The sequence below is a fragment of the Rhinopithecus roxellana genome, chromosome 1 (assembly GCF_007565055.1).
Source record: "Rhinopithecus roxellana isolate Shanxi Qingling chromosome 1, ASM756505v1, whole genome shotgun sequence".
Taxonomy (NCBI): Eukaryota; Metazoa; Chordata; class Mammalia; order Primates; family Cercopithecidae; genus Rhinopithecus; species Rhinopithecus roxellana.
In genome coordinates, this window is record NC_044549.1 from 80,164,905 (window position 1) to 80,190,658 (window position 25,754).

The following is a 25,754-nucleotide window of genomic DNA, read 5'->3' on the forward strand; positions in this document are numbered from 1 at the left end:
GAGGTGGAAAAACATGCATATTCAAGACAAAGGAGGCTGGGATAGCTGGAGGCCCAAGAATAAGAGAATGGTCAAGATGGAGTTAGAAAGGGAGGCAGGGGCTAAATCAGAGATACTCAATTAAAAAAAAAAATCTTAGGACCCCTTATACTCTTTTTTTTTTTTTTTTTTGAATGGAGACTTACTCTGTTGCCCAGTCTAGAGTGCAGTGGCATGATCTCGGCAAACTGCAACCTCCGTCTCCCAGGTTTAAGCGATTCTTCTGCCTCAGCCTCTTGAGTAGCTGGGATTACAGGTGCCCACCACCATGCCTGGCTAATTTTTTGTTTTTAGTAGAGATGGGGTTTCACCATGTTGGTCAGGCTGGTCTCGAACTCCTGACCTCGTGATCTGTCCACCTCAGCCTCCCAAAGTGCTGGGATTAGAGGTGTGAGCCACCGCGCCCGGCTAGGACCCCTTATACTCTTTTTTTTTTTTTAATATACTTTAAGTTCTAGGGTGCATGTGCACAGAATGCAGGTTTGATATATAAGTATGCATGTGCCATGTTGGTGTGCTGCACCCATCAACTCGTCGTTTACATTAGGTATTTCTCCTAATGCTATCCCTCCCCTAGCCCTCCACCCCCCAACAGGCCTCGTTGTGTGATGTTCCCTGCCCTGTATCCAAGTGTTCTCATTGTTCACTTCCCACCTGTGAGTGAGAACATGCAGTGCTTGGTTTTCTGTCCTTGTGATAGTTTGCTGAGAATGATGGTTTCCAGCTTCATCCATGTCCCTGCAAAGGATGTGAACTCATCCTTTTTATGGCTACATAGTATTCCACGATATATATGTACCACATTTTCTTAATCCAGTCTATCATTGATGGACATTTGGGTTGGTTCCAAGTCTTTGCTATTGTGAATAGTGCTGCAATAAACATACGTGTGCATGTGTCTTTATAGTAGCATGATTTATAATCCTTTGGGTATATACCTAATAATGGGATTGCTGGGTCAAATGGCATTTCTAATTCTAGATCCTTCAGGAATTGCCACACTGTCTTCCACAATGGTTGAACTAATTTACACTCCCACCAACAGTGTAAACGCATTCCTATTTCTCCACATCCCTTCCAGCTTCTGTTGTTTCCTGACCTTTTAATGATTGGCATTCTAACTGGTGTGAGATGGTATCTCATTGTGGTTTTGATTTGCATTTCTCTGATGACCAGTGATGATGAGCATTTTTTCATGTGTCTGTTGGCTGCATAGATGTCTTCTTTTGAGAAGTGTCTGTTCATATCCTTTGCTCACTTTTTGATGGGGTTTTTTTTTCTTGTAAATTTGTTTAAGTTCTCTGTAGATTCTGGATACTAGCCCTTTGTCAGATGGGTAGATAGCAAACATTTTCTCCCATTCTGTAGGTTGCCTGTTCACTCTGATGGCAGTTTCTTTTGCTGTGCAGAAGCTCTTTAGTTTAACTAGATCCCATTTGTCTATTTTGGCTTTTGTTGCCATTGCTTTTGGTTTAGTCATGAAGTCTTTGCCCAGGCCTATGTCCTGAATGGTATTGCCTCGGTTTTCTTCTAGGGTTTTTATGGTTTTAGGTCTAACATTTAAGTCTTTAATCCATCTTGAATTAATTTTTCTATAAAGTGTAAGGAAAGGATCCAGTTTCAGCTTTCTACCTATGGCTGGCCAGTTTTCCCAGCACCATTTGTTAAATAGAGAATCCTTTCCCCATTTCTTGTTTTTGTCAGGTTTATCAAAGATCAGATGGTTGTAGATCTGTGGTGTTATTTCTGAGGCCTCTGTTCTGTTCCATTATTATATATCTGTTTTTGTACCGGTACCATGATATTTTGGTTACTGTAGGCTTGTAGTGTATTTTGAAGTCAGGTAGCATGATGCTTCCAGCTTTGTTCTTTTGGCTTAGGATTGTCTTGGCAATGCAGGCTCTTTTTTGGTTCCATATGAACTTTAAAGTAGTTTTTTCCAATTTTGTGAAGAAAGTAATTGGTAGCTTGATGGGGATGGCATTGAATCTATAAATAACCTTGGGCAGTATGGCCATTTTCACAATATTGATTCTTCCTATCCATGAGCATGGAATGTTCTTCCATTTGTTTGTGTCCTCTTTTATTTCACTGAGCAGTGGTTTGTAGTTCTCCTTGAAAAGGTCCTTCACATCCCTTGCAAGTTGGATTCCGAGGTATTTTATTCTCTTTGTAGCAACTGTGAAGGGAAGTTCACTCATGATTTTACTCTCTGTTTGTCTGTTATTGATGTAAAGAATGCTTGTGATTTTTGCACACTGATTTTGTATCCTGAGACTTTGCTGAAGTTGCTTATCAGCTTAAGGAGATTTTGGGCTGAGAAGATGGTGTTTTCTAAATATACACTCATGGCATCTGCAAACAGGGACAATTTGACTCCCTCTTTTCCTGATTGAATACCCTTTATTTATTTCTCTTGCCTGATTGCCCTGTCCAGAACTTCCAACACTATGTTGAATAGGAGTGGTGAAAGAAGGCATCCTTGTCTTGTTCCAGTTTTCAAAGGGAATGCTTCCAGTTTTTGCCCATTCAGTATGATATTGGCTGTGGGTTTGTCATAAATAGCTCTTATTATTTTGAGATATGTTCCATCAATACCTAGTTTATTGAGAGTTTTTAGCATTAAGGGCTGTTGAATTTTGTCAAAGGCCTTTTCTGCAACTATTGTGATAATCATGTGGTTTTTGTCGTTGGTTCTGTTTATGTGATGGATTACATTTATTGATTTGCATATGTTGAACCAGCCTTGCATCCCAGGGATGAAGCCAACTTGATGGTGACAGAGAAGCTTTTTGATGTGCTGCTGGATTCAGTTTGCCAGTATTTTACTGAGGATTTTCACATTGATGTTCATCAGGAATATTGGTCTAAAACTATCTTTTTTTGTTGTGCCTCTGATAGGCATTGACATCAGGATGATGCTGGCCTCATAAAATGAGTTAGGGAAGATTCCCCCTTTTTCTATTGATTGGAAAAGTTTCAGAAGGAATGGTAACAGCTCCTCCTTGTACGGCTGGTAGAATTCGGCTGTGAATCCATCTGGTCCTGGACTTTTTTTCCTTGGTAGGCTATTAATTATTGCCTCAATTTCAGAGCCTGTTATTGGTCTATTGAAGAGATTCAGCTTCTTCCTGATTTAGTCTTGGGAGGGTGTATGTGTCCAGGAATGTATCCATTTCTTCTGCATTTTCTAGTTTATTTGTGTGGAGGTGTTTATAGTATTCTCTGATGGTAGTTTGTATTTCTGTGGGATTGGTAGTGATATCCCCTTTATCATTTTTTACTGTGTCTATTTGATTCTTCTTTCTTTTCTTCTTTATTAGTCTTGCTAGCGGTCTGTCAATTTTGTTGATCTTTTCAAAAAACCAGCTCCTGGATTCATTGATTTTTTGAAGGGTTTTTTGTGTCTCTATTTCCTTCAGTTCTGCTCTGATCTTAGTTATTTCTTGCCTTCTGCTAGCCTTTGAATTTGTTTGCTCTTGCTTCTCTAGTTCTTTTAATTGTGATGTTAGGGTGTCAACTTTAGATCTTTCTTGCTTTCTCTTGTGGGCATTTAGTGCTATAAATTTCCCTCTACACACTGCTTTAAATGTGTCCCAGAGATTCTGGTATGTTGTGTCTTTGTTCTCATTGGTTTCAAAGAACATATTTATTTCTGCCTTCATTTTGTTATGTACCCAGTAGTCATTCAGGAGCAGGTTGTTCAGTTTCCATGTAGTTGTGTGGTTTTGAGTGAGTTTCTTAATCCTAAGCTCTAATTTGATTGCACTGTGGTCTGAGAGACAGTTTGTTGTGATTTCTGTTCTTTTACATTTGCTGAGGAGTGCTTTACTTCCAATTATGTGGTCAATTTTAGAATAAGTGTGATGTGGTGCTGAGAAGAATGTATATTCTGTTGATTTGGGGTAGAGAGTTCTGTAGATGTCTGTTAGGTCTGCTTGGTGCAGAGATGAGTTCAATTCCTGGATATCCTTGTTAACCTTCTGTCTCATTGATCTGTCTAATATTGACAGTGGGGTGTTAAAGTCTCCCATTATTATTGTATGGGAGTCTAAGTCTCTTTGTAAGTCTCTAAGGACTTGCTTTATGAATCTGGATGCTCCTGTATCGGGTGCATATATATTTAGGATAGTTAGCTCTTCTTGTTTAATTGATCCCTTTACCATTATGTAATGGCCTTCTTTGTCTCTTTTGATCTTTTTTAGTTTAAAGTCTGTTTTATCAGAGACTAGGATTGCAACCCTGCTTTTATTTGCTTTCCATTTGTTTGGTAGATCTTCCTCCATCCCTTTATTTTGAGCCCATGTGTGTCTCTGCATGTGAGATGGGTCTCCTGAATACAGCACACTGATGGGTCTTGTCCAGTTTGCCAGTCTGTGTCTTTGTCCAATTTGCCAGTCTGTGTCTTTTAATTGGGGCATTTAGTCCATTTACATTTAAGGTTAATACTGTTATGTGTGAATTTGATCCTGTCATTATGATATTAGCTGGTTATTTTGCCCGTTAATTGATGCAGTTTCTTCATAGTGTCGATGATCTTTACAATTTGGCATGTTTTTGCAGTGGCTGGTACCAGTTGTTCCTTTGTTTAGTGCTTCCTTTAGGAGCTCTTGTAAGGCAGGCCTGGTGGTGACAAAATCTCTCAGCATTTGCTTGTCTGTAAAGGATTTTATTTCTCCTTCACTTATGAAGCTTAATTTGGCTGGATATGAAATTCTGGGTTGAAAATTCTTTTCTTTACGAATGTTGAATATTGGCCCCCACTCTTTTCTGGCTTGTAGGGTTTCTGCCAAGAAGTCTGCTGTTAGTGTGGTGGGCTTCCCTTTGTGGGTAACCCGACCTTTCTCTCTGGCTGCCCTTAACATTTTTTCCTTCATTTCAACCTTGGTGAATCTGACAATTATGTGTCTTGGGGTTGCTCTTCTTGAGGGGTATCTTTGTAGTGTTCTCTGTATTTCCTGAATTTGAATGTTGGCCAACCTTGCTAGGTTGGGAAAGTTCTCCTGGATAATATCCTTAAGAGTGTTTTCCAACTTGGTTCCATTCTTCCCATCTCTTTCAGGTACACCAATCAAACATAGATTTGGTCTTTTCACATAGTCCCATGTTTCTTGGAGGCTTTGTTTGTTTCTTTTTATTCTTTTTTTCTCTAACCTTGTCTTCTCACTTTATTTTATTAATTTCATCTTCAATCACGGATCTTTCTTTCACTTGATCAAATCGACTATTGAAGCTTGTGCATGTGTCACGAAGTTCTCATGCCATGGTTTTCAGCTCCATCAGGTCATTTAAGGTCTTCTTTACACTGTTTATTCTAGTTCGCCATTTGTCTAACCTTTTTTCAAGATTTTTAGCTTCCTTGTGATGGACTCAAACATGCTCCTTTAGCTTGGAGAAGTTTGTTATTACTGACCTTCTGAAGCCTACTTCTGTCAACTCATCAAAATCATTCTCCATCCAGCTTTGTTCTGTTGCTGGCAAGGAGCTGTGATCCTTTGGAGGAGAAGAGGTGCTCTGGTTTTTAGAATTTTCAGCTTTTCTGCTCTGGTTTCTCTCCATCTGTGTAGTTGTATCTACCTTTGGTCTTTGATGTTGGTGACCTACAGGTGGGGTTTTGGTGTAGATGTCCTTTTTGTTGATGTTGATGCTATTCCTTTCTGTTTGTTAGTTTTCCTTCTGACAGTCAGGTCCCTCAGCTGCAGGTCTGTTGGAGTTTGCTGGAGGTCCACTCCAGACCCTGTTTGCCTGGATATCACCAGTGGAGGCTGCAGAACAGCAAATATTGCTGCCTGATCCTTCCTCTGGAAGCTTCATCTCAGAGGGGCACCCGGCTGTATGAGGTGTCAGTTGGCCCCTACTGGGAGGTGTCTCTCAGGTAGGCTACACGGGGGTCAGGGACCCACTTGAGGAAGCAGTCTGTCCATTCTCGGAGGTCAAACGCCATGCTGGGAGAACCACTGCTCTCTTCAGAGCTGTCAGACAGGGACATTTAAGTCTGCAGAAGTTGTCTGCTGCCTTTTGTTCAGCTAAGCCCTGCCCACACAAGTGGAGTCTAGAGGCAGCTGGCCTTGCTGAGCTGCAGTGGCCTTCGCCCAGTTCGAGTTTCTGGGCTGCTTTGTTTACCTACTTAAGCCTCAGCAATGGTGGACGCCCCTCCCCCAGCCAGGCTGCCACCTTGCAATTCGATCTCAGACTGCTGTGCTAGCAGTGAGGAGGGCTCTGTGGGCCTGGAACCTGCCGAGCCAGGCACGAGAGAGAATATCCTTGTCTGCTGGTTGCTAAGACCTTGGGAAAAGTGCAGTATTTGGGCGGAAATGTCCCATTTTTCCAGGTACAGTCTATCATGGCTTCCCTTGGCTAGGAAAGGGAAATACCCCCACCCCTTGTGCTTCCCAGATGAGGCGATGTCCTGCCCTGCTTTGGCTCACCCTCCGTGGGCTGCACCCACTGTCCAACCAGTCCCGTGAGATGAACCAGGTACATCAGTTGGAAATGCAGAAATTACCCGTCTTCTGCATCGATCACAATGGATGCTGCAGACCAGAGCTATTCTTATTTGGCCATCATGGAACCTATCTTCCTTATACTCTTAAAAATTATTGAGGAACCCAAAGAGTTTTTATGTACAGGGGTTATATTATTATTAATATTTACCATATTAGAAATTAAAACTCAGGCCAGGTGTGGTGGTTCATGCCTGTAATTCCAGCACTTTGGGAGGCCAAGATGAGAGGCTTGCTTGAGACTAGGAGTTCAAGACTAGCCTGGTCAACATAGCAAGACCCCATCTCTATTTAAATACAAATAAAAGAAAATAAATGAAAACTCAGAAGATTCTAAAATGCAATAAATGTACAAGCACTCATTCCAGTAGCCAAGAATGAGGAGATCATCCCACATTTTATAGCCTCTGAAAAACAATGCACTTTTGAAAGAATGTAAGTGAAGAGGCAAGTAACATTGAGTATTAGGAAAGTAGTTTGACCTCCTGGACTCCCAAGAACCACTTTGAAAAATGCTGGACTAGACCTGTAGGACCTTATAGGTTATGGAAAAGAGTCAGGGGTTTTTCTAAGTATAATAGGACCACTGAGGAATTGTAGGAGAGCCCAGATGGAACAGAGGAACCCATTTGGGAACTATCGTGCCTTGGAGATGATGGTGATGTAGACTAGGGTGGTAGCAATGGAAACAAGAGATTTGAGAAAGAATGGACAGGATGTACAGGCAAATTGGAAATGGGGGCTGGGGAAAGGGAAGGAGTCACAGGTGACTTCTAGCACTTGAGGTCCTGGATGGATAAAGGTAGTTTTTTCCTGGCTGGGCATGGTGGCTCGCACTTTGGGAGGCCAAGGTGGGTGGATTGCATGAGTGCAGGAGTTTGAGACCAGCCTGGGCAACACGGCAAAACCCCATCTGTACAAAAAGTTTTTTAAAAAAATTAGCCAAGCATGGTGGCGCATGCCTATAGTTCCAGCTACACAGGAGGCTGAGGTGAGAAGATCACCTGAGCCCAGGGGGCAGAGGCTGCAGGGAGCCAAGATCATGCCACTGCACTCCATCCTGGGTGACGGAGTGAAACCCTGTCTCAAAAAAACAAAACCAAAACCAAAGGTAGTATATTCTGAAGTATATACAGAGGTAGTATATTCTGAAGAGGGACAAGGGCAGGTTTGGGGAATATACCAAGGGCTCCATTTTTCATGTGTTAAGTTCAGGTTGCCTGTGAGGCCTGCAAGTGCAGAGGTCAAGGTGTCGCTGAGGGAAGTCTGGCCTGAAGCTGTACCACTGGAGCCATCAGCAGATGCTAATATTGAAGGTTTGGGGCCTGAATGAGGTCATCAAGGGAAATGGCGTGAAGAACCAAGAGAGGAGAGTCCATGGCTGAGGCTTCATAACCCCAAATTATCTCCCTCTGTTGTAGGAGCTGGACCCTGCCTAGGGGTGGGCAGGTCCTCCTAAGACTTGAGAAAATGGGTCCCATTCGGAAGTTGTGAACATGGCTCGGTTAATAGATATAGCCTGTCCCTCAGGAAACACCCAGAATCTGATGCTGTGGCATGTTCCACCCCTGAAATCCCTTCTTAGCCATGAAGTTGCATTCCTTTCTCCCAGCACTGATCTCTTCCCAGAATAGAGTGGCCAAACAGTGTTTTAGAAAACTCCATGTTTTGGGTTGTCGGGGATATGAAAACACCGAGAGAAAAATAAATGGCAGCTCCGAAAGTCTTTCCCTCCTAGGAGAGAAGGAGCACCTGTGCACTCAGCTCACCATGTCATATTGTGTTGTGATTGCACGTCTGTGTCTTCCACTAGGGACTTTGTCTTAATTGCCTGTTCTATCCCCAGACTTTAGCACAGTGTTGCATGAAGTAGGTCTTAGGTATAGATTGGATGGATTGATGGATGAGAGGATGCCTGGATAATGCAAGAATGGAAAATGGATGGGTGGGTAGATGCAGGATAGATTTTTGCATGAATTGATTCATGTGCCAGTGCACACATGGTTTAGGTCTGCAGGATGGATAGATGGCTGAATGGTTGGATGGATGGATGGGAGGATATCTGGTTAATGCAGAGATGAAGGTTGGATGGATTGGTGAATGCAGGATAGATAGGTAGACAAATGCATATGTGGTTCAGGATGGATGGCTGGATTGAGCAAAGGTGGAAGATGGATGGATACAAGATGAATAGATATGTGGGTACAGGATGGATAGCTGAACAAAGAAAATGTCTGATACTGAGCACAATGTTGTTATTCAATAAAGTCATTGTCCTCATGTCCAGGCTGAATGAGTTAGAGTCTAGTGATGCTCCAGAGGGTTGGTTTAGTCCATAGCAGCCATGGCTGGGTCTTCCCCACTTTCAGTCAGTGCACAGGACTCCTGAGAGAGTGCATTTAAAGGGTTCAGACCTGTTTGCGGGTAGAGGAGAGGAGTAGAGGAGTACAGCCACTAATGTGAACCCTGTACTCTACCTCAGAAGTCCTGAGGCAGGAGGAAGAGAAGGACTGCATTCCTTCCAGCCACCACTACCTTTTTGGGTCAGTAGCCCAGGTCCAGGATATGTGGCCTGTCCACATTGGCTGCAGCCCTCACCAGCCCTCAGCAGGAAAGGCAAAGACAGTGTCAAATGATAAACAAAGGATTGTTGAACCCTCCCCAGTGGGACTGTGGAACCCTCCCCAAAATCTTCTCAATAGTTTGTTTCTTCATTGTGTAATAGACCTATCATTCCCAGTGGCTTAATTTTTTTTAATGGAACTCGTTCTGCATTTGCATATTACTGGCTAATTACTTGATATTGTGGTCATCCTCATTATGTCTTTTTTTTTTTTTTTTTTTTTTTTGAGATGGAGTCTCGCTCTGTCACCCAGGCTGGAGTGCAGTGGCACAATCTCAGCTCACTGCAACCTCCACCTCCTGGGTTCAGGTGATTCTCCTGCCTCAGCCTCCCGAGTAGATGGGATTACAGACGTGCACCACCACATCTGGCTAGTTTTTATCTTTTTAGTAGAGATGGAGGTTTCACCATGTTGGCCAGGCTGGTCTCAAACTCCTGGCCTCAAGTGATTTGCCTGCCTTGGCCTCCCGAAGTGCTGGGATTACAGGCGTGAGCCACCATGCCCGGTCCATCCTGATTACGTCTTAAGTGAAGCAGAGAATCTCTCAAGCTAAAGTTGCTGTCAGGTCATCTCAGGTGTCTTTAACATGCTGTAGAGCACCTCCGGCTTCACTATATTACCCAAGTTCCTTTGTAATAATAATTAAAAAAGAAAAGCTTCGGCCGGGCGTGGTGGCTCAAGTCTGTAATCCCAGCACTTTGGGAGGCCGAGACGGGCGGATCACGAGGTCAGGAGATCGAGACCATCCTGGCTAACATGGTGAAACCCTGTCTCTACTAAAAAATACAAAAAACTAGCCAGGCGAGGTGGCGGGCACCTGTAGTCCCAGCTACTCGGGAGGCTGAGGCAGGAGAATGGCGTGAACCCGGGAGGCGGAGCTTGCAATGAGCTGAGATCCGGCCACTGCACTCCAGCCTGGGCCACAGAGCGAGACTCCGTCTCAAAAAAAAAAAAAAAGAAAGAAAGAAAAGCTTCTTGGAATTCTAACTCCCCATTAGACTGTATGCTGCTTCATGGGAATTCAGAGGACCAGGCTCTAAAGACCTTGACAGTGCAATAAATTGCTGGACCTCATTCCCATTCATTGTCCCAGAGCTGTGAGAGGCCTGAGGAAATGACTCTTCCCTTGCTCTCTAACTTTGGGTTATTTATCCTTAGATCCTGCAAGGCCTTGTCGATGTCCGCATCCCTCATAACAACTTCTACCGAAAGCGTAAGTAGCCCTACTTTCAGCTTGGAGCTTGTTACAGGTGAAGCTCTGTGGATGGATGGCTTTTATTTCTTAAATCTCTGACACTTTGAATGTCTCCTTGGGCCCCTGAAGAGAGGAAGTGGTGGCCTGGACCTAGTGACTATCCCTTGATTCCGCAGTGATGCCACAGGCACAGTCCAGCACATGCTCACTTTGTTTTCCTTTTCTGACAAGTGTTTTTGGAAATCGTCAGTGAGAAGTCCAGATACTCCCTCCATCAGAACATGGACAAGATCAAGGTTCCGACGCAGATCATCTGGGGGAAACAAGACCAGGTGTGTAACACATCCCCGCGGTGGTCTGTGCTGGTCACCAGGGCCTCTGAGGAAAAACGACCTTGAGGAAGAACAAGTGATTATTTATGGAGTGAGCTGATTGCTGCTGTCAAGAAAGGGGGAAGGCACCTGTGTTGGGTGCCGGTGTTGACAGTGGGCAGGGTTCTGGGAGTTGAGAGAAACAACATTTGTTCTGGTAAACGGAAAGGCAATTTTAAATCATTTTCAAAAAGCATTTTTATCAAAGCCATGTAGTCACATGGTATAAAAAATCTTCAGGCCAGGCGTGGTGGCTCATGCCTGTAATCCCAGTACTTTGGGAGGCCGAGGCGGGTGGATCACAAGGTCAGGAGATTGAGACCATCCTGGCTAACATGGTGAAACCCCATCTCTACTAAAAAAATACAAAAAAATTAGCTGGGCTTGGTGGTGGGCAACTATAATCCCAGCTACTCAGGAGGCTGAGGCAGGAGAATGGCGTGAACCCAGGAGGTGGAGCTTGCAGTGAGCCGAGATCACGCCACTGCACTCCAGCCTGGGTGAGTAACTCTGACCTTGTAGTATAAAAGCAGCCATGGGCAATATGTACACAAATGGCATGGCTGTATTCCAGTGAACCTTTATTTATAAAAACAGGCAGCGAGCCATTGTTTGCCTACTCCTATTCTAAGCACACATATAGTGTATATACATGCATACCTATACATATCTAAGCTTTCAAATATGCTAGATAACGCTGGCATCTAAGATGCATGTTTGAAAGCTTAGATATATATAGTTACGCATATAAGATCATATATGTGTGTGTACATATATATGATATTCATATATATATATATATATAAAAGAAGTATGTATCTTGGAAATCATTTCATGTCAGCCCAAACAGATTTATTCTTTCTATTTTTAAAAAATATTTTATTTTGAAATAACTTCAAACTTATAGAAAATTTGAAAGAAGGCCGGGCATGGTGGCTTACACCTATAATGCCAGCACTTTGGGAGGCTAAGGCAGGAGGATTGCTTGAGCCCAAGAGTTCGAGACCAACCTGGGCAACATAGTGAGATCCCATCTCTATAAAAAACAAAGTTTTAAAAAACTAGCCAAGCATGGTGGTATGCACCTGTAGTCTCAGGTGAGGCAGGAGGATCACCTGAGTCCAGGATGTGGACGTGGCAGTGAGCCATGATTGCTTCACTGCACACCAGCCTGGGCCACAGGGCAGGATCCTATCTCAAAAAATAAAAATAAAATACAGAGTATACCTGCATACCCTTTACCTAAATGCGTCAATTTTTATTTTTTTATTTTTTTATTTTTATTTTTTTGAGATGGAGTCTCACTCTGTCGCCCAGGCTGGAGTGCAGTGGCCGGATCTCAGCTCACTGCAAGCTCCGCCTCCTGGGTTTATGCCATTCTCCTGCCTCAGCCACCTGAGTAGCTGGGACTACAGGCGCCCGCCACCTCGCCCGGCTAGTTTTTTTTTCGTATTTTTTAGTAGAGACGGGGTTTCACTGTGTTAGCCAGGATGGTCTCGATCTCCTGACCTCATGATCCACCTGTCTCGGCCTTCCAAACTGCTAGGATTACAGGCTTAAGCCACCGTGCCCAGCCAATGCATCAATTTTTAACTGGCAGGAGGTCACACTGTGGCCACAAAGACCCACAAGTGCATGAATGGCCCGGGCAGGAAAGAATAGGGAGGAGCAGCCAGGCTGTGCCCATGCCGTGTACACAGAGTAAGAGGTAATGGTGTCTTAGATGAGCCAGGCATGGTAAGGATTCACAGCGTGGGTTTGTGGACGTGGAGAGGAGGGGATCTCATGTACTCTCTTCTGCAGCACCAAAGGACTGAAAGAAGCTTTGTTTGTGCCCTGGGCTATGCCAGCAGAGAGTCATTTGATCAGGAATCAGAGCCAGAGCAGTGAAGGCTTTCTGTTGTTCTAAAATCCCCAAAGGTGATTTGGGGCTCTCAGGAGCCAACAGGGAGAGGCTGTAACCCATCTTCCTGTGGAGACAGCACAGAAACGAGGGCACTGGCCTTGGAGTCTGAAAGTCTGTGTTCCAGCCCTGTTTTTGTCCTTGGTCAGCCCATGACCTTGAGCAAGTAACTCGCCCCCTCTAAATTGAGGGTTTCTCTTCTAGTACTGGGGTTATTTTGAGGCTCAAATGAAATAATACGTATGCAAGTGATCTTCCAATTGAAAAAAAAAAAAGATTAGGTTAGCTGGTATTAGATTAGATTGCTCATGTTTTTGCCTCTGTTGGTAGCTTTGCCTCTGTTGGTAGCCTCAATGCATGGTCTAGAATTTTTTCCCAGACTCAGAAGTCCATTTTGTTCCAGAAAAAGAGCCTGACATTCTATGGGCTTGCTATAAATCCGATCAGATCCTTCATGTGTTTTGTGGACTGTCCCCGGGACAGAGGCCAAATAGCAGAGGCTTCAGGGAGTCTTTGATTTCACAGCCTTTTGCCTCCCAAGCTCACTGGCTCTTTTCCTGCTCTGTCATCAACATTTGGTGTCACAGCACCTGCCCCTACCAGGCCAAATTCAGCCTCCTTCTTCTTTGGATCCCTGTAGGCTGGCTGCTATACTGCACAACTGCAGGGGGAGCCGTGTGCATTGTCATTTATGTGAATGATGGATTTGGGCAGTATACGACCTGTACACCCAAACATGGCAGCCCTTCCTGAGAGGGTTTCTGCATGCTTCAGTTCAAGCATCACTCCTCTATGTTCAGTCCACCAAAGAGGGAGGGCCATCTAGAGACAGACAGGCTATTATTCTTTATGTCCCTTCTCCCTGCCAGCACCGTGCCTGGTATGCAGGAGACCCAGAGTACTCAGTGAGTGCGCAAACAAGCGAGAAATTGAGCCAACAAACCAACTAGTGAAGGGATAAACCCACCACCTGACTGCCTACACATTTAATCCAGTTAACAGGCATTCATTTAGCATCTAGTATGTGCCTAACACTGTATTAGGCCCTGAGGATACAGTAGGAACCAAGACAGCCAGGATCCCTGCCCTCCAGCAGCTTATCATCTACCTACCCCTATAGTACATAACAGGCCCAAGACAAGGGTGAGATGAGAGAGATGTGTCATGCCAGCGCAGGGTCAGATCCTATCTGTATTTATAATTTTGATGTTTTGTTCATCGTGTGTCTTTTTCCATTAATGTTTTTTAAATATACTGCACCAAAATATTTTTCTCTTAATTTATGAGTTTTTTGGCACTCAAATTTTGTGCCTTAGGTGAGTGCCTCACTTGCCTCACCCTAGTTTTAGCCCTGGTGTGAAGCGATGCAGGAAAAGGTTTTGATTTTTGTTTTTTTGTGAGGGTTGGTTGGTTTGTTTGTTTTGAGACTGGTTCTTGCTGTGTCACCCAGGCTAGAATGCAGTGGCGCAATCATAGCTCACTGCAGCCTCAGCCTCTTGAGCTCAAGCAATGCTCCCACCTCAGCCTCTCAAGCAGCTGGGACTACAGGCATGCGCCACCGTACTCAGCTAATTTTTAATTTTTTTACAGAGATGAGGTCTTACTATGTTGCCCAGGCTGGTCTCCAACTCCTGGGTTCAAGAGATCTTCCCACCTCGGCCTCCCAGAGTGCTGAGATTATAGATGTGAGCCACCACAGCCAGCCCAAGAAAAAATCTTGACCATTTATATGAATAGTCTATCTAGGAAATAGCTGATATGGTTCCCACAGATGTGTATATCTCATCAGGGGCTGTTCAGTAGTTGCACATACCTCTGGGTGGCCATGGGGAATGATGGATTTGTAATGCTAACCAGCAAACAATGCCAAAGGCAGCAGCTCATATGGGTATTTTTGCCTGTGAGTTGTGGTTTCTGATCTCTCTGTAGGACAGACACTCAGTTTTGGTTGGGCATGGTGGTGCATACCTGTCATCCCAGCTACCTGGGGGGTGCTGAGGTGGGAGGATCACTTGAGCCCGGGAGGTCAAGGCTGCAGTGAGCCATGATCGTGCCACTGCACTCCAGCCTGGGCAACAGAGTGAGACCCTGTCTCAAAAAAAAAAAACAAAAAAAAACAAAAAAAAAAAACAGACACTCAGTTGGGAGTTTCTACTTTTTCATGCTTTTTTCACTGGTTGACTACATCTGCGTTTCTTCTGGGTGTGTCCACAGTAGCTGGGTGTTATTCCTGCTCAGTGGGTTGCCATGGCAGCCTTAGCTGTGAGTGAGTGACAAGGCAGAGGTTTCCATTTCCTTGGCTGGAATTAGCTGTTAAGCTCCCCATTAGCTCTTCCTTTTCCTGGTCCAAGGACACCTTGCCTGTTCCTTGACTGAGGCATCCTCTTACCTTAACTCCCCAGTGGGCAGAAAATCTTGGTTTTAATAGTTTGAGTTGGTGAGAATAGAGCAAAGACACAGAAGGCGCTTGAGTTTGTTGGGGCTTTTCCTTTTGCCGTTAAGGATGGGGAGGAGGGGCCCTCTTGTCTGGGATGAATTGAAGGTAAAGGCAACTAAGAGAAGGAGAGTGAATGTGGATCTACTTCCGAGGGAGGATGTTGGGGAAAAAGATGGAGGTGGATTGGCATAGTAGCTGGGGACCCAAAGGAAAATGAGAGGAAATGAGTTGTTTGGAAAGGGTCAGTCCTGGAAAAGTTCTGGCTTTCATGTTGGAAAAGCATTCCCCATATCCACAGACGTTAGAGCCAGGAAACACATAGCTCTGGGCATCCCCAGAGGACTTTCAAAGAGATAACTCCAGCTGGGTGCTGTGGCTCACGCCTGTAATCCTAGCACTTTGGGAGGCTGAGGCAGGTGGATCACCTGAGGTCAGGAGTTCGAGACCAGCCTGGCCAACGTGGCGAAACCCCATCTCTACTAAAAATATAAAAATTAGCCAGGCATGATGGCAGGCGCCTATACTCCCAGCTACTGGGGAGGCTGAGGCAGAAGAATCGCTTGAACCTGGGAGGTGGAGGTTGCAGTGGGCTGAGATCGCGCCACTTCACTCCAGCCTGGGCAAAAGAATGAAACTCCATTTCGGCCGGGCGCGGTGGCTCAAGCCTGTAATCCCAGCACTTTGGGAGGCCGAGACGGGCGGATCACAAGGTCAGGAGATCAAGACCATCCTGGCTAACACGGTGAAACCCTGTCTCTACTAAAAACTACAAAAAACTAGCCGGGCGAGGTGGCAGGCGCCTGTAGTCCCAGCTACTCGGGAGGCTGAGGCAGGAGAATGGCATGAGCCCGGGAAGCGGAGCTTGCAGTGAGCTGAGATCCGGCCACTGCACTCCAGCCTGGGCGACAGAGCGAGACTCCGTCACCAAAAAAAAAAAAAAAAAAAAAGAATGAAACTCCATTTCAAAAAAAAAAAAAAAAAGAGATGCCCCCAGCTTGTGATAATTAGCCTTCCCCTCTTGCATCCTTCCCACAGCTTGGGCTGCCCTAACCAGTCACAAGGCCAGCCTGATCAAGTCACTTACCTTAACACAGCCTGTGGCTCCCCATGGTCTGTGTGGCTGTAGGAACAGTACCCTCCTTTCTGCCCCTTCTCCCCACCATGCCACCCCCACTGCCCATGTGCTTGGTGTCTCAGCCGCCATGCTCCTTGGTGATCCTTGCACTCACCGTGATCTTCCACCCTGTGCTGTTTCCACATCCATGAATGCTCCTCCCTTGTCCCCTCTCTGCTCTGCCAGGACTTAGGAATGAGGTCTTCCCTCGACCCTGCTCATCCCCTGTGCTCTCTGGCTTCCCCATCGTACCATAACCTCCTCAACGGCAAGGAACATGTGTTTTCTACCTCAGTATTGCTGACAGCAGCCCAACCCCTGGCACAGAGTTGCAGAATAAAACAGGAGGGATCATGGTTACTTCCATTCAGAAAGCCACAAGCCCCAACACCAAAGGGACTTGGTCCTAAAATTCACATCCTCCTGCCCCACTGACCCCTGTCAGACCTTCGTGGAAGTTCTGTCCGCGGAGTGCACATGTGGGTGTCTGAATCTTTGTGTATCATCCAGCTCCCTTTCTTGCCCGGCAGGTGCTGGATGTGTCTGGGGCAGACATGTTGGCCAAGTCAATTGCCAACTGCCAGGTGGAGCTTCTGGAAAACTGTGGGCACTCGGTAGTGATGGAGAGACCCAGGAAGACAGCCAAGCTCATAATCGACTTTTTAGCTTCTGTGCACAACACAGACAACAAGAAGCTGGACTGAGGCCCTGACTGCAGCCTGCATTCTGCACACAGCACCCGCTCCCATCCCCCAAGTCTGACGCGGCCACCACTCTCAGGGATCCTGCCCCAAATGCGGTCGGAGCGCCAGTGACCCTGAGGAAGCCAGTTCCTTATCCCTGGTATCCACGGTTCCCCAGAGCTTTGGGGACCACGCGAAAACCTCCAAGATATTTTTCACAAAATAGAAACTCATATGGAACAAAATAAGAAACCCTAGCCATGAAATCTACCATGAAGTCTTCAAGTTCATGTCACTGACAAGCTCGTGCAAAGCAGCCACCTTGGACCATAATTAAGTCAAGGACATTTTCTTTGAGACATTCCTGATAGTTGGAGATTGAAGATATTTTTGTTGCTTCAGGTGTATTCCCTTGCATGGGCAGTGGCTTTTATAGGAGCATTAGTCCTCATTTGCCGAACCCTGTTGTTTAGGTCTAATTTAAATTTTACATAGAGACCCATGTATGACTGCAGCCCATTGGCTGCAAGACCAGGGAGGAGAGTGGCAAGCTGTGGAAAATGTTTACATGCATGGAGGGGCATTGCTCCAGCCGCTGGAGCAGCAGGGTACATGGGTGGGTGGTTCATTCACACCCACGAGTTAGGTATGTTCTGAGTGAACCCACAGCAGTCACAGAATGAGCACCTGGCAGGGTGGGTTTCCTAGGGATAATTTATTATTTTAAAAAATAGGCCTAATAAAGCAATAATGTTCTAGACATCTGTCTAAGTAATCAGACTCAGGTTCCACACACAAGCAACAACTCGTGGGCCTCTTTTTCTATTTCGGTGTGCTACTAAACCCTTGGATGTAACATACTAGTTTGTTAATGAATTCTGTGAATTCTGTGAAGAGTAATGTGATTAAAAATAAGTCTAAACAGCTGTAAAAGTGACCACAGTGACATGAAATAAATTTAATAAGTCTAGATCAGCAACATGCAGGTGGTTTCTGTTTCTGAACTCCTAATTAGGTGCAATATTGGCAGATTTTCTGTTAACTTTAAAATGTGTTTTTTAAGGCCAGGCGCAGTGGCTCACACCTATAATCCCAGCACTTTGGGAGGCTGAGGTGGGTGGATCACCTGAGGTCAGGAGTTCAAGACCAGCCTGGCCAACATAGTGAAACCCCATCTCTACTAAAAAAAAAAAAAAAAATACACAAAATTAGGCGCAACAGCAGGTGCCTGTAATCCCAGCTACTCTGGAGGCTGAGGCAGGAGAATCGCTTGAACCTGGGAGGCAGAGGTTGCAGTGAGCCGAGATTGTGCCATTGCACTCCAGCCTGGGCAACAAGCACAAAAGTCCATGTCAAAAAATAATCATTCACTGGAAATTGTATATCAAAAACAAAAGGCAAGAGTCATCAAACTATTCTTTTTGACTCTCTTCTATAGGATTTAGGAGCCCTAAACTCCCCAGGAGCTTCACTCTTTCCAATTTTTTTTTACAGACAATCTACATCCAAGTCATTCTGGGAATAAGGTGAGATAAACTTTATAGTTTAAATTGGAATTCAGGACTGTGTTTGAATATTTTAGTTTACCAGAGAAGAATGGAACTTAGAGCTTAAAAACAAGAAGAAGATATGAAAATATGACATCAAGCTGGGATGCAGCTAAAGCAGTGCCCTGAAGGAAATTTACACGCTTCAAAACGTATATTAGAAGGGAAGATGCTAGGTGGAATAGCTCATACCTGTAGTTCCAACACCTTGGAAGGCCAAGGCAGGAGGATTGCTTGAGCCCAGGAGTTTGAGACCAGCCTGGGCAGCACGGCAAGACCCCGTCTCTTATTAAAAAAAAAAAAAAAAAAAAAAAAAAAGGAAAGAAAAATCAATAAATTAAGCTTCTATCTCAAGACACGAGAAAAGAAATAGTATCAGAGCCAGAGAAAAATAGAGGGAAGCAATACAGACAAAAGCAAAAATCAATGAAGTAGAAAAGAAAGGAGATATTAAATATTTTATTTGTTCCAATTTCCTATATTCACCAAGAATTCTGAGTATAGTGGGAGAGGGGCTCAGTGTTGGTGGGCCTAGGTGATGAGAATGGTTTCCTCAGGATCACTGAAGAAGCCCCAGACCTGGGATAAGCACCTCAGATCAGAAACCATAGTGGATACAGGAATTCTTATGCTCTGGGTTGAATACCAGCTAAAGATGACATCAGAAGCAGTCCCTGAACTGTGCCCACCATGGGGTCATTCAGGCAGGGTGTGTGCCATCCATCCCAGCCCAGAAGGACAGTAGGCAGTTTCTGCAGCTGAACACAGCTTCCATCTCCTCTGCTGTCACCAGAAAGCACTTACTACAAATTGTGAGCAGAGAGTATGAAGGAGTCATTTTTAACTATAAGGTGGGTTTTCAGGTTCTTGCTTGGTTCTGCAATTCTGGCCACACTCAGAAGAAAGACTCTTGTGTCTCAATTCCTGCCTCTGTGACTATAGCAAGCCTGCTGGTTACTGCCAGTTCTGAGTCCCCCATGCCACACCCCGCTGTGCTCTATGGTGTGTGCCTTTGATGACAGTCGGGAAGAAGAAAGTACTCATTCATCACAGCACCCCCTGAAAGACTGCCAGGAACTTCTGAAATAACAGTGGAAAGCCCCAGGAATCACAGCTGCAGCTGGGCTCTCAATCCCACTGCCTGGAGTTGGGGCCTTCAGGGCTGCTGTGGGCAGACCCTTCTGGTCTGGTGTTGAAGAGGGACAAGCAACAGTGAGAACTCAGTTTGGAGTCAGTCTGGGCTCCTTGTCCTGGACAGAGGTAACACTAGGAGTGATTGATGTAACAAATGCATCAAACTGATGAGACTGCCTGTGTAATCCTGTATCTTCCATTTGAGCCCCAGTGAATATTCCCCATCCTGGGGAACCTTATTGCTTTGCCCAGAGGAAATTCTCAGAACCTATGTCAGGCCAGGCTGGAGGACTAAACTTTGTTAGTATATGCCAGGGGCTATTCTAAGTGTTTTCACGCAGCCCTGTATGTATGACACCATGCCAGTTTTACAGCAGAGGTACCGAGGCATGGAGCAGTGAAGAATCTTGCCCAAGGTCACATAGCTTATGAGGAAAGGGAAGCCTCTCAGTGTATAACTCAAGGTAATGTGTAAAAACAATGCTTTTACCTGTTCAGGCAGGAGCTTTCCCTCATAACTTACCAGTCTGCCTGGGGCCCCATTGGCTCACCTGGACCAGGCCAGTGTGTGGCAGCCTCAGCCGTAGATTGCTGGGTCCACACCTCCTGGCTTGAGCCCCCATTGAAGAAGGTGACCCAGTTGTTCATTCATCATAGTTAAGGACTTCCAACTGCCCAGCCTCCTGCTGGACAGGAAACAGAACTCACCTGGATCCTGACATCATTCTGCTAAGGACATACCCAGGGACAGCTTGCCCTCTCCACTCCAGCCTCTTTAATAACCAGGACTAGAGTGTCATCTACTTCGGAAGGGCTCATTCACCTTGCTGATACCCTCTCCCCGCCCCAGTACTCTGGAAATGAGTGTTGTTTGTTCCCAACAATATTCGGCTTTGGGAGAAGTCTTGGCTCAGTCTCGTTGCCTCTCTGGGGTCTGGCATGGAAAGCAGTCAAGAGATGTGGCCTGGTCGGGCGCGGTGGCTCACGCCTGTAATCCCAGAACTTTGGGAAGCTGAGGCGGCTAGATCACCTGAGGTTAGGAGTTTAAGACCAGCCTGGCCAAATGGCAAAACCCCTTCTTTACTAAAAATACAAAAAATTTGCCAGGCATGGTGGTGCACACCTGTCGTCCCAGCTACTGGGGAGGCTGAGGCACAAGAATTGCTTGAACCCGGGAGGTGGAGGTTGCAGTGAGTCAAGATTGCTCCACTGCACTCCAACCTGGGCAGCACAGCAAGACTCTGTCTCAAAAAAAAAAAAAAAAAAGACAAGAAAAGAAAAAAAGAAAGAAAAAGAAAAAAATACGTGGCTGCTCCTAGCTGCCACTTCAGAAGCCAGCCCTGAGGCTCTACTGGGGTCTGCCCAGGCATCTGTTAGAGGGATTGCTTACTGGCCAGGGGCTATACCTGCCTTCAAACAAATTTGGGGTCTAATATTTATAGATAAATGCTGCATTTAGGTCCCCTTATTTACTTTCCAAGCCCTGGATATTGTTCTTAGGATCGTGGGTTGCTTAGGTAACTAACATCGTTCTAAAATGGTGGCTGTAGATTTTAACACGTGCAGGCCCCAGCCTTCTGCTTTGGAGGAGCTATCACCTTTCAGCTCTTCCAGCATCACCCTTTAACCACAGACTGGACCTTCTCATCAGCCTTTTCTCCCTCCCCAACCCCAAATTGGGTGCTGTTCTTACAATTTCTCCATTTCCTGAAAGGAGACAAAAAAGTAGAGGGTTTTTTTGGAGGGACGGGGCTGGTCACAGATAGGGCAGTGAAGATATCATCAAATTACCTGCCAAATGACAGTCCTGGGGCTGGCTCTTCTGGTGTCCCCAGCTGCCCCAGGGCTCTGGGGCCCAGTATTTGCTCCCTGGGGCTGGTACCAACCAGGATGTGGACTTGGGGTTGCCTGTGCTGGCAGTGAGAGGAGAGTCTTGTGACCATCATCAGCCTAGTCTGGCAGAGGGAGAGGACAAGTGACTGCTCAGGTCTCCTTTCAGCAACAGGACAGTCCCTCTCTCTTGGCTCCTGGAGGAACCTTCCCTTCATTGGTTTCTGGATCTTTGGTCTTTAAATCCTCAAGGCAATGAACAGGCATCTGAGGCCACACCAGCAGCTGCAGCAGGGGGTGGAAGAAGGAAGGGTTTGTAGGGGCAGTAAGAGGGTAACAATTCCAATGACCAAAGGCCAAAGCTGGCTGGGTTGGGGGCAGGTGACTTCCTGAAGGACAACTGGAAAGGTGGCTGCCAAGACAGCCCCTCCCCAAAGCTCTCAGGCCAGACATGATTCGAATTCAGAAGCATTCCAACCTGGAAAGGTATCACAGTGTGTATTCCATGTATCATGCGATGCCCTCTGCAGGGTCTGAGGCCACCACACATGATCAAATAAATGCGTTTGTATTTCTGCAATGCAATGTATGTCTAGCCACAGTCAGTGGGACAAAAGCTGTAAGCCTCACCTTAGTTCAGATTAAGCATTGGCGCTGGGTGAAGGTATTTGGTTTCCAGATGCTCTTTTTTTTTTTTTTAGGATTGCAGATAAGGGATGGGAGCCTGTTTTCCAGGTCTGGCTCTCCTGCCTTAGGGGTGGGCTGAGGAAGCCTTTTTTTCTTCCAGCGTGGAAGGAGCAGCATACAGATAGGTCCACAGCTCCCTCTTGTGCCTAACTATGTAAGTAGCAAGTCCTGATTTTTATTTAATAATTATTAGTGTTACCAAAATGATGCTCTGTTGCTTTAAAAGAAATCAAACAAAAACATTGCTTAAAAAAGGAGAGTCTCCTACACCCTCTACATAGCCCCACCCTTCCCCCATCAGTCAGTCCATTGGGGTTTCTGTGCATTTGCACACATACATACAGTTAAGCAGTGTAAAACTGGTTGGTTTTGTGGATTTTTTTTTTTTTTTAATAACACAAATGGGGTTATGCTAGACATTACTGTTACCCATTCCTCCTACCTGCTATTTTCCCTGGAGCTCTTCTAGGTCCAAACCCACAGAGCCCCAGGTTCCTATAACAGGGATGCAGAATCCTCCAGAGAAAGCGGGGTGCAAATCTCTTTGTAAGGACCTCTTTGAACCCCCAGGAGAGGAGCTCTGAATTTGAAGAAAGGATTTAAGGCCCCTCCAGAAATAGGCTGCTTCATTACATGGGTGGTTATCCCCTCCCCCAAAATCTCCCTTCCTGGGGCCCTGGAGCCATTTTTTAGGAGAGAGGTTTCTAAGATCACTTCCAAGGAAAGTTTCCTCCATCATTTAAATACAGTTCAGAAATGCTGGGTGAGACCAAGTCAAAAAGCATGGCTCCAGCTATAACCCCCAGACAAGCAGGGGAATGACTGAAGGAGAAAAGATGTCCTCCAGTAGCTGCTGGCAGAGGGGTGGGTGCTGGGGCAGGGCCAGGCTGTCTCGCTGTTCCCTGGGTGATGGGGGTGGTTTGATGGTCTAGGAAAGGGCTTCTAATCTTCTTTTACCATTGTCTGGTGCACTGCCCCCAGAGTTCCTGCCCGAAAGGGGTGTACTTATGTCCTTCCCAGGTCCCCTTTACTGACTCCTGCATTCACCCCGACCTGCTGGGTTGGCTGCCGTATTGAGCTACCCTCAGATGACTGGAGATGACTGCAAAGCTATGCCTGTTCTCCTCTCACGTCCAAGTGTTGCCAGATAAAATACGGTTTGCCCAGTTAAATGTTAATTTCAGATAAACAACAAATAAATTTTTAGTATAAAGATGTCCCACTTATTATTTATCTGAAACTCAAATTTAACTGGGCATTCTGTATTTTTGCTTGTTTTTGCAGAGGAAAAAAAAAAAAAAAAGAAAGAAAAAACAGAGAGATGTGGTCCACAGCTCCCTCTTGTGCCTAACTATGTAAGTAGCAGGTCCTGATTTTTTATTTAATAATTAGCGTTACCAAAATGATGCTGTCACTTTAAAAGAAATCAAACAGTCGGGTGCAGTGACTCACACCTAATCCCAGCACTTTGGAGGCTGAGGCAGGTGGATCACCTGAGGTCAGGAGTTCGAGACCAGCCTGGCCAACATGGTGAAACCCTGTCTCTACCGAAAATGCAAAATTAGGCCAGGCGCAGTGGCTCACACCTGTAGTCTCAAAATTTTGGGAGGCCGAGGCAGATGGATCATCTGAGGTTGGGAGTTCAAGACCAGCCTGACCAACATGGAGAAACCCTGTCTCTACTAAAAATACAAAATTAGCTATGCATGGTGGCACATGCCTGTAATCCCAGCTACTCTGGAGGCTGAGGCAGGAGAATTGCTTGAACCCAGGAGGTGGAGGTAGAAGTGAGCAAAGATCGGGCCATTGCACTCCAGTCTGGGCAACAAGAGCGAAACTCCGATTCAGAACAAAACAAAACAAACAAATTACCCGGGTGCAGTGGTGCATGCCTGTAATCCCAGTTACTTGGGAGGCTGAGGCAGGAGAATAGCTTGAACCTGGGAGGCAGAGGTTGCAGTGAGCCGAGATTGCACCATTGCACTCCAGCCTGGACAACAAGAACAAAATTCTGTCTCAAAAAAAAAAAAAAATCAAACAAAAAGATTGCTTAAAAAATGAGAGTCTCCTACACCCTCTGCACAGCCCCACCCTTCCCCTATCAGTCAGTCCACTGGGATTTCTGTGCATTTGCACACACACAAACGGGTAAGAACTCCTGGGCTCAAGCAATCCTCCTGCCTCAGCCTCCAAAAGCACTGTGATTACAGACATGAGCCACTGTGCCTGGCCTATCCTCTATTTTTATTTGCTAAATCTGGCAACCCTATAGGTGGCAGCCAATGACAGGAGGAATGTGAAGGCTTGGCCCCCTTGCCTCAAAGCCTGGAAGCTTCCTTAGTATCATTTATGCTCCAGGACTCCCCATGGGATCTAGCTGAGGCTAGACTCAGCAGAATCTGTTACCAAAACACCAGCAGTTGCGTCTAGGTCCTGCTGCTCACCAAAGAGAAAGCTAATCACTGAAACAATGAATATTGCCAGGGAAGAAGGCTTTCTTTGGGTGCTGCTGCTGTGGACATCGGAGATCAGTCTCAAATCCATCTCCCTGACTGACTAAAATTAGGAGTTTATACAGCAGAAATATAACTACATGCAGGAAAACAGGAATCAGGGAAGGATAAGAAAGGGGAGTTAGTCAACAGAAAGCAGGTCGTGGGAGACAGGCAATCGTGAAGGATGAAGGGTCTGGACTCATCCAAATGCAGTGATCTGGTGAGTTTCAACTCCTTGATACTATCTGGGAGGCCTCATGGTTGGTTTACTGAGAAAGGAACTCAGATAAGACAAATGTAATTTTCTCAAATTTTAAGACAGGTCAGTTTCACAGAGTGATACCCTGTCTCCAAAAAAAACAAAAGAAAAAAAGACAGGCAGCCTTGTGTGTTTTGATCTGGAGCAATTTTAGATATGTTGTCAAGAGGGAAAAGCCCCCATATCATATTTTTCAGGGGACACTTAAGAAACTCATACTAATGGTTGCTCCTGGAGAGGGGAGAGGCTGACAGGGGAAGAGGTGGAAGGGAGACTCACTTTTTAATATTTATCCCTTTATGTCATTTGAAATGTATGCTGTAAGCCTACAGTACCTATTCAAAAAATAAAATTTAGTCATGGTGAGGCGGCTCACACCTGTAATCCCAGCATTTTGGGGAGGCCAATGCAGAAGGATCGCTTGAGTCTAGGAGATCAAGACCAGCCTGAGGACATGGTGAGACCCTGTTTCTACAAAAACATTAAAAATTAGCTGGGCATGGTGGCATGTACTTGTAGTCCCAGTTACTTGGGAGGCTGGGGTGGGAGGATCGGCTGAGCCTGGGAGGTTGAGGCTGCAGTGACCCATGATCACATTATTGTACTACAGTCTGGGTGACAGTGACACACTGTCCAAAAAAAATTTTTTTATATAAAATTTAGTTGAAAAACAAAGGTTTTTTTTGGTTTGTTTTTTTGTTTTGTTTTGAGACAGAGTCTCACTCTGTCATCTCAGCTGGATTGCAGTGGCATGATCTCAGCTCACTGCAACCTCTGCCTCCCGGGCTCAAGCAATTCTTCTGCCTCAGCCTCCTGAGTAGGGTGCATAACACCACACCCAGCTAATTTTTGTATTTTTAGTAGAGACAGGGTTTCGCCATGTTGGCCAGGCTGGTCTTGAACTCCTGACCTCAGGTGTTCCACCTGCCTCGA

General features: G+C 45.5%; 1 protein-coding gene across 3 annotated transcripts in view; it reads left to right on the top strand.

The window, feature by feature from the left end:
• ABHD6 (abhydrolase domain containing 6) overlaps positions 1-17,850 on the top strand; it is a 70,917-nt gene extending 53,067 nt beyond the window's left edge. For all 3 annotated transcript variants that reach the window (XM_030926828.1, XM_030926812.1, XM_030926823.1), the window contains 3 exons: positions 10,325-10,379; positions 10,593-10,693; positions 16,717-17,850. In XM_030926828.1, the coding sequence (XP_030782688.1) occupies positions 10,325-10,379; positions 10,593-10,693; positions 16,717-16,890 (330 nt within the window). In that variant the 3' untranslated portion in view covers positions 16,891-17,850. The remainder of the gene's footprint in view (positions 1-10,324; positions 10,380-10,592; positions 10,694-16,716) is intronic.
• Positions 17,851-25,754: the final 7,904 nt, after the last annotated feature.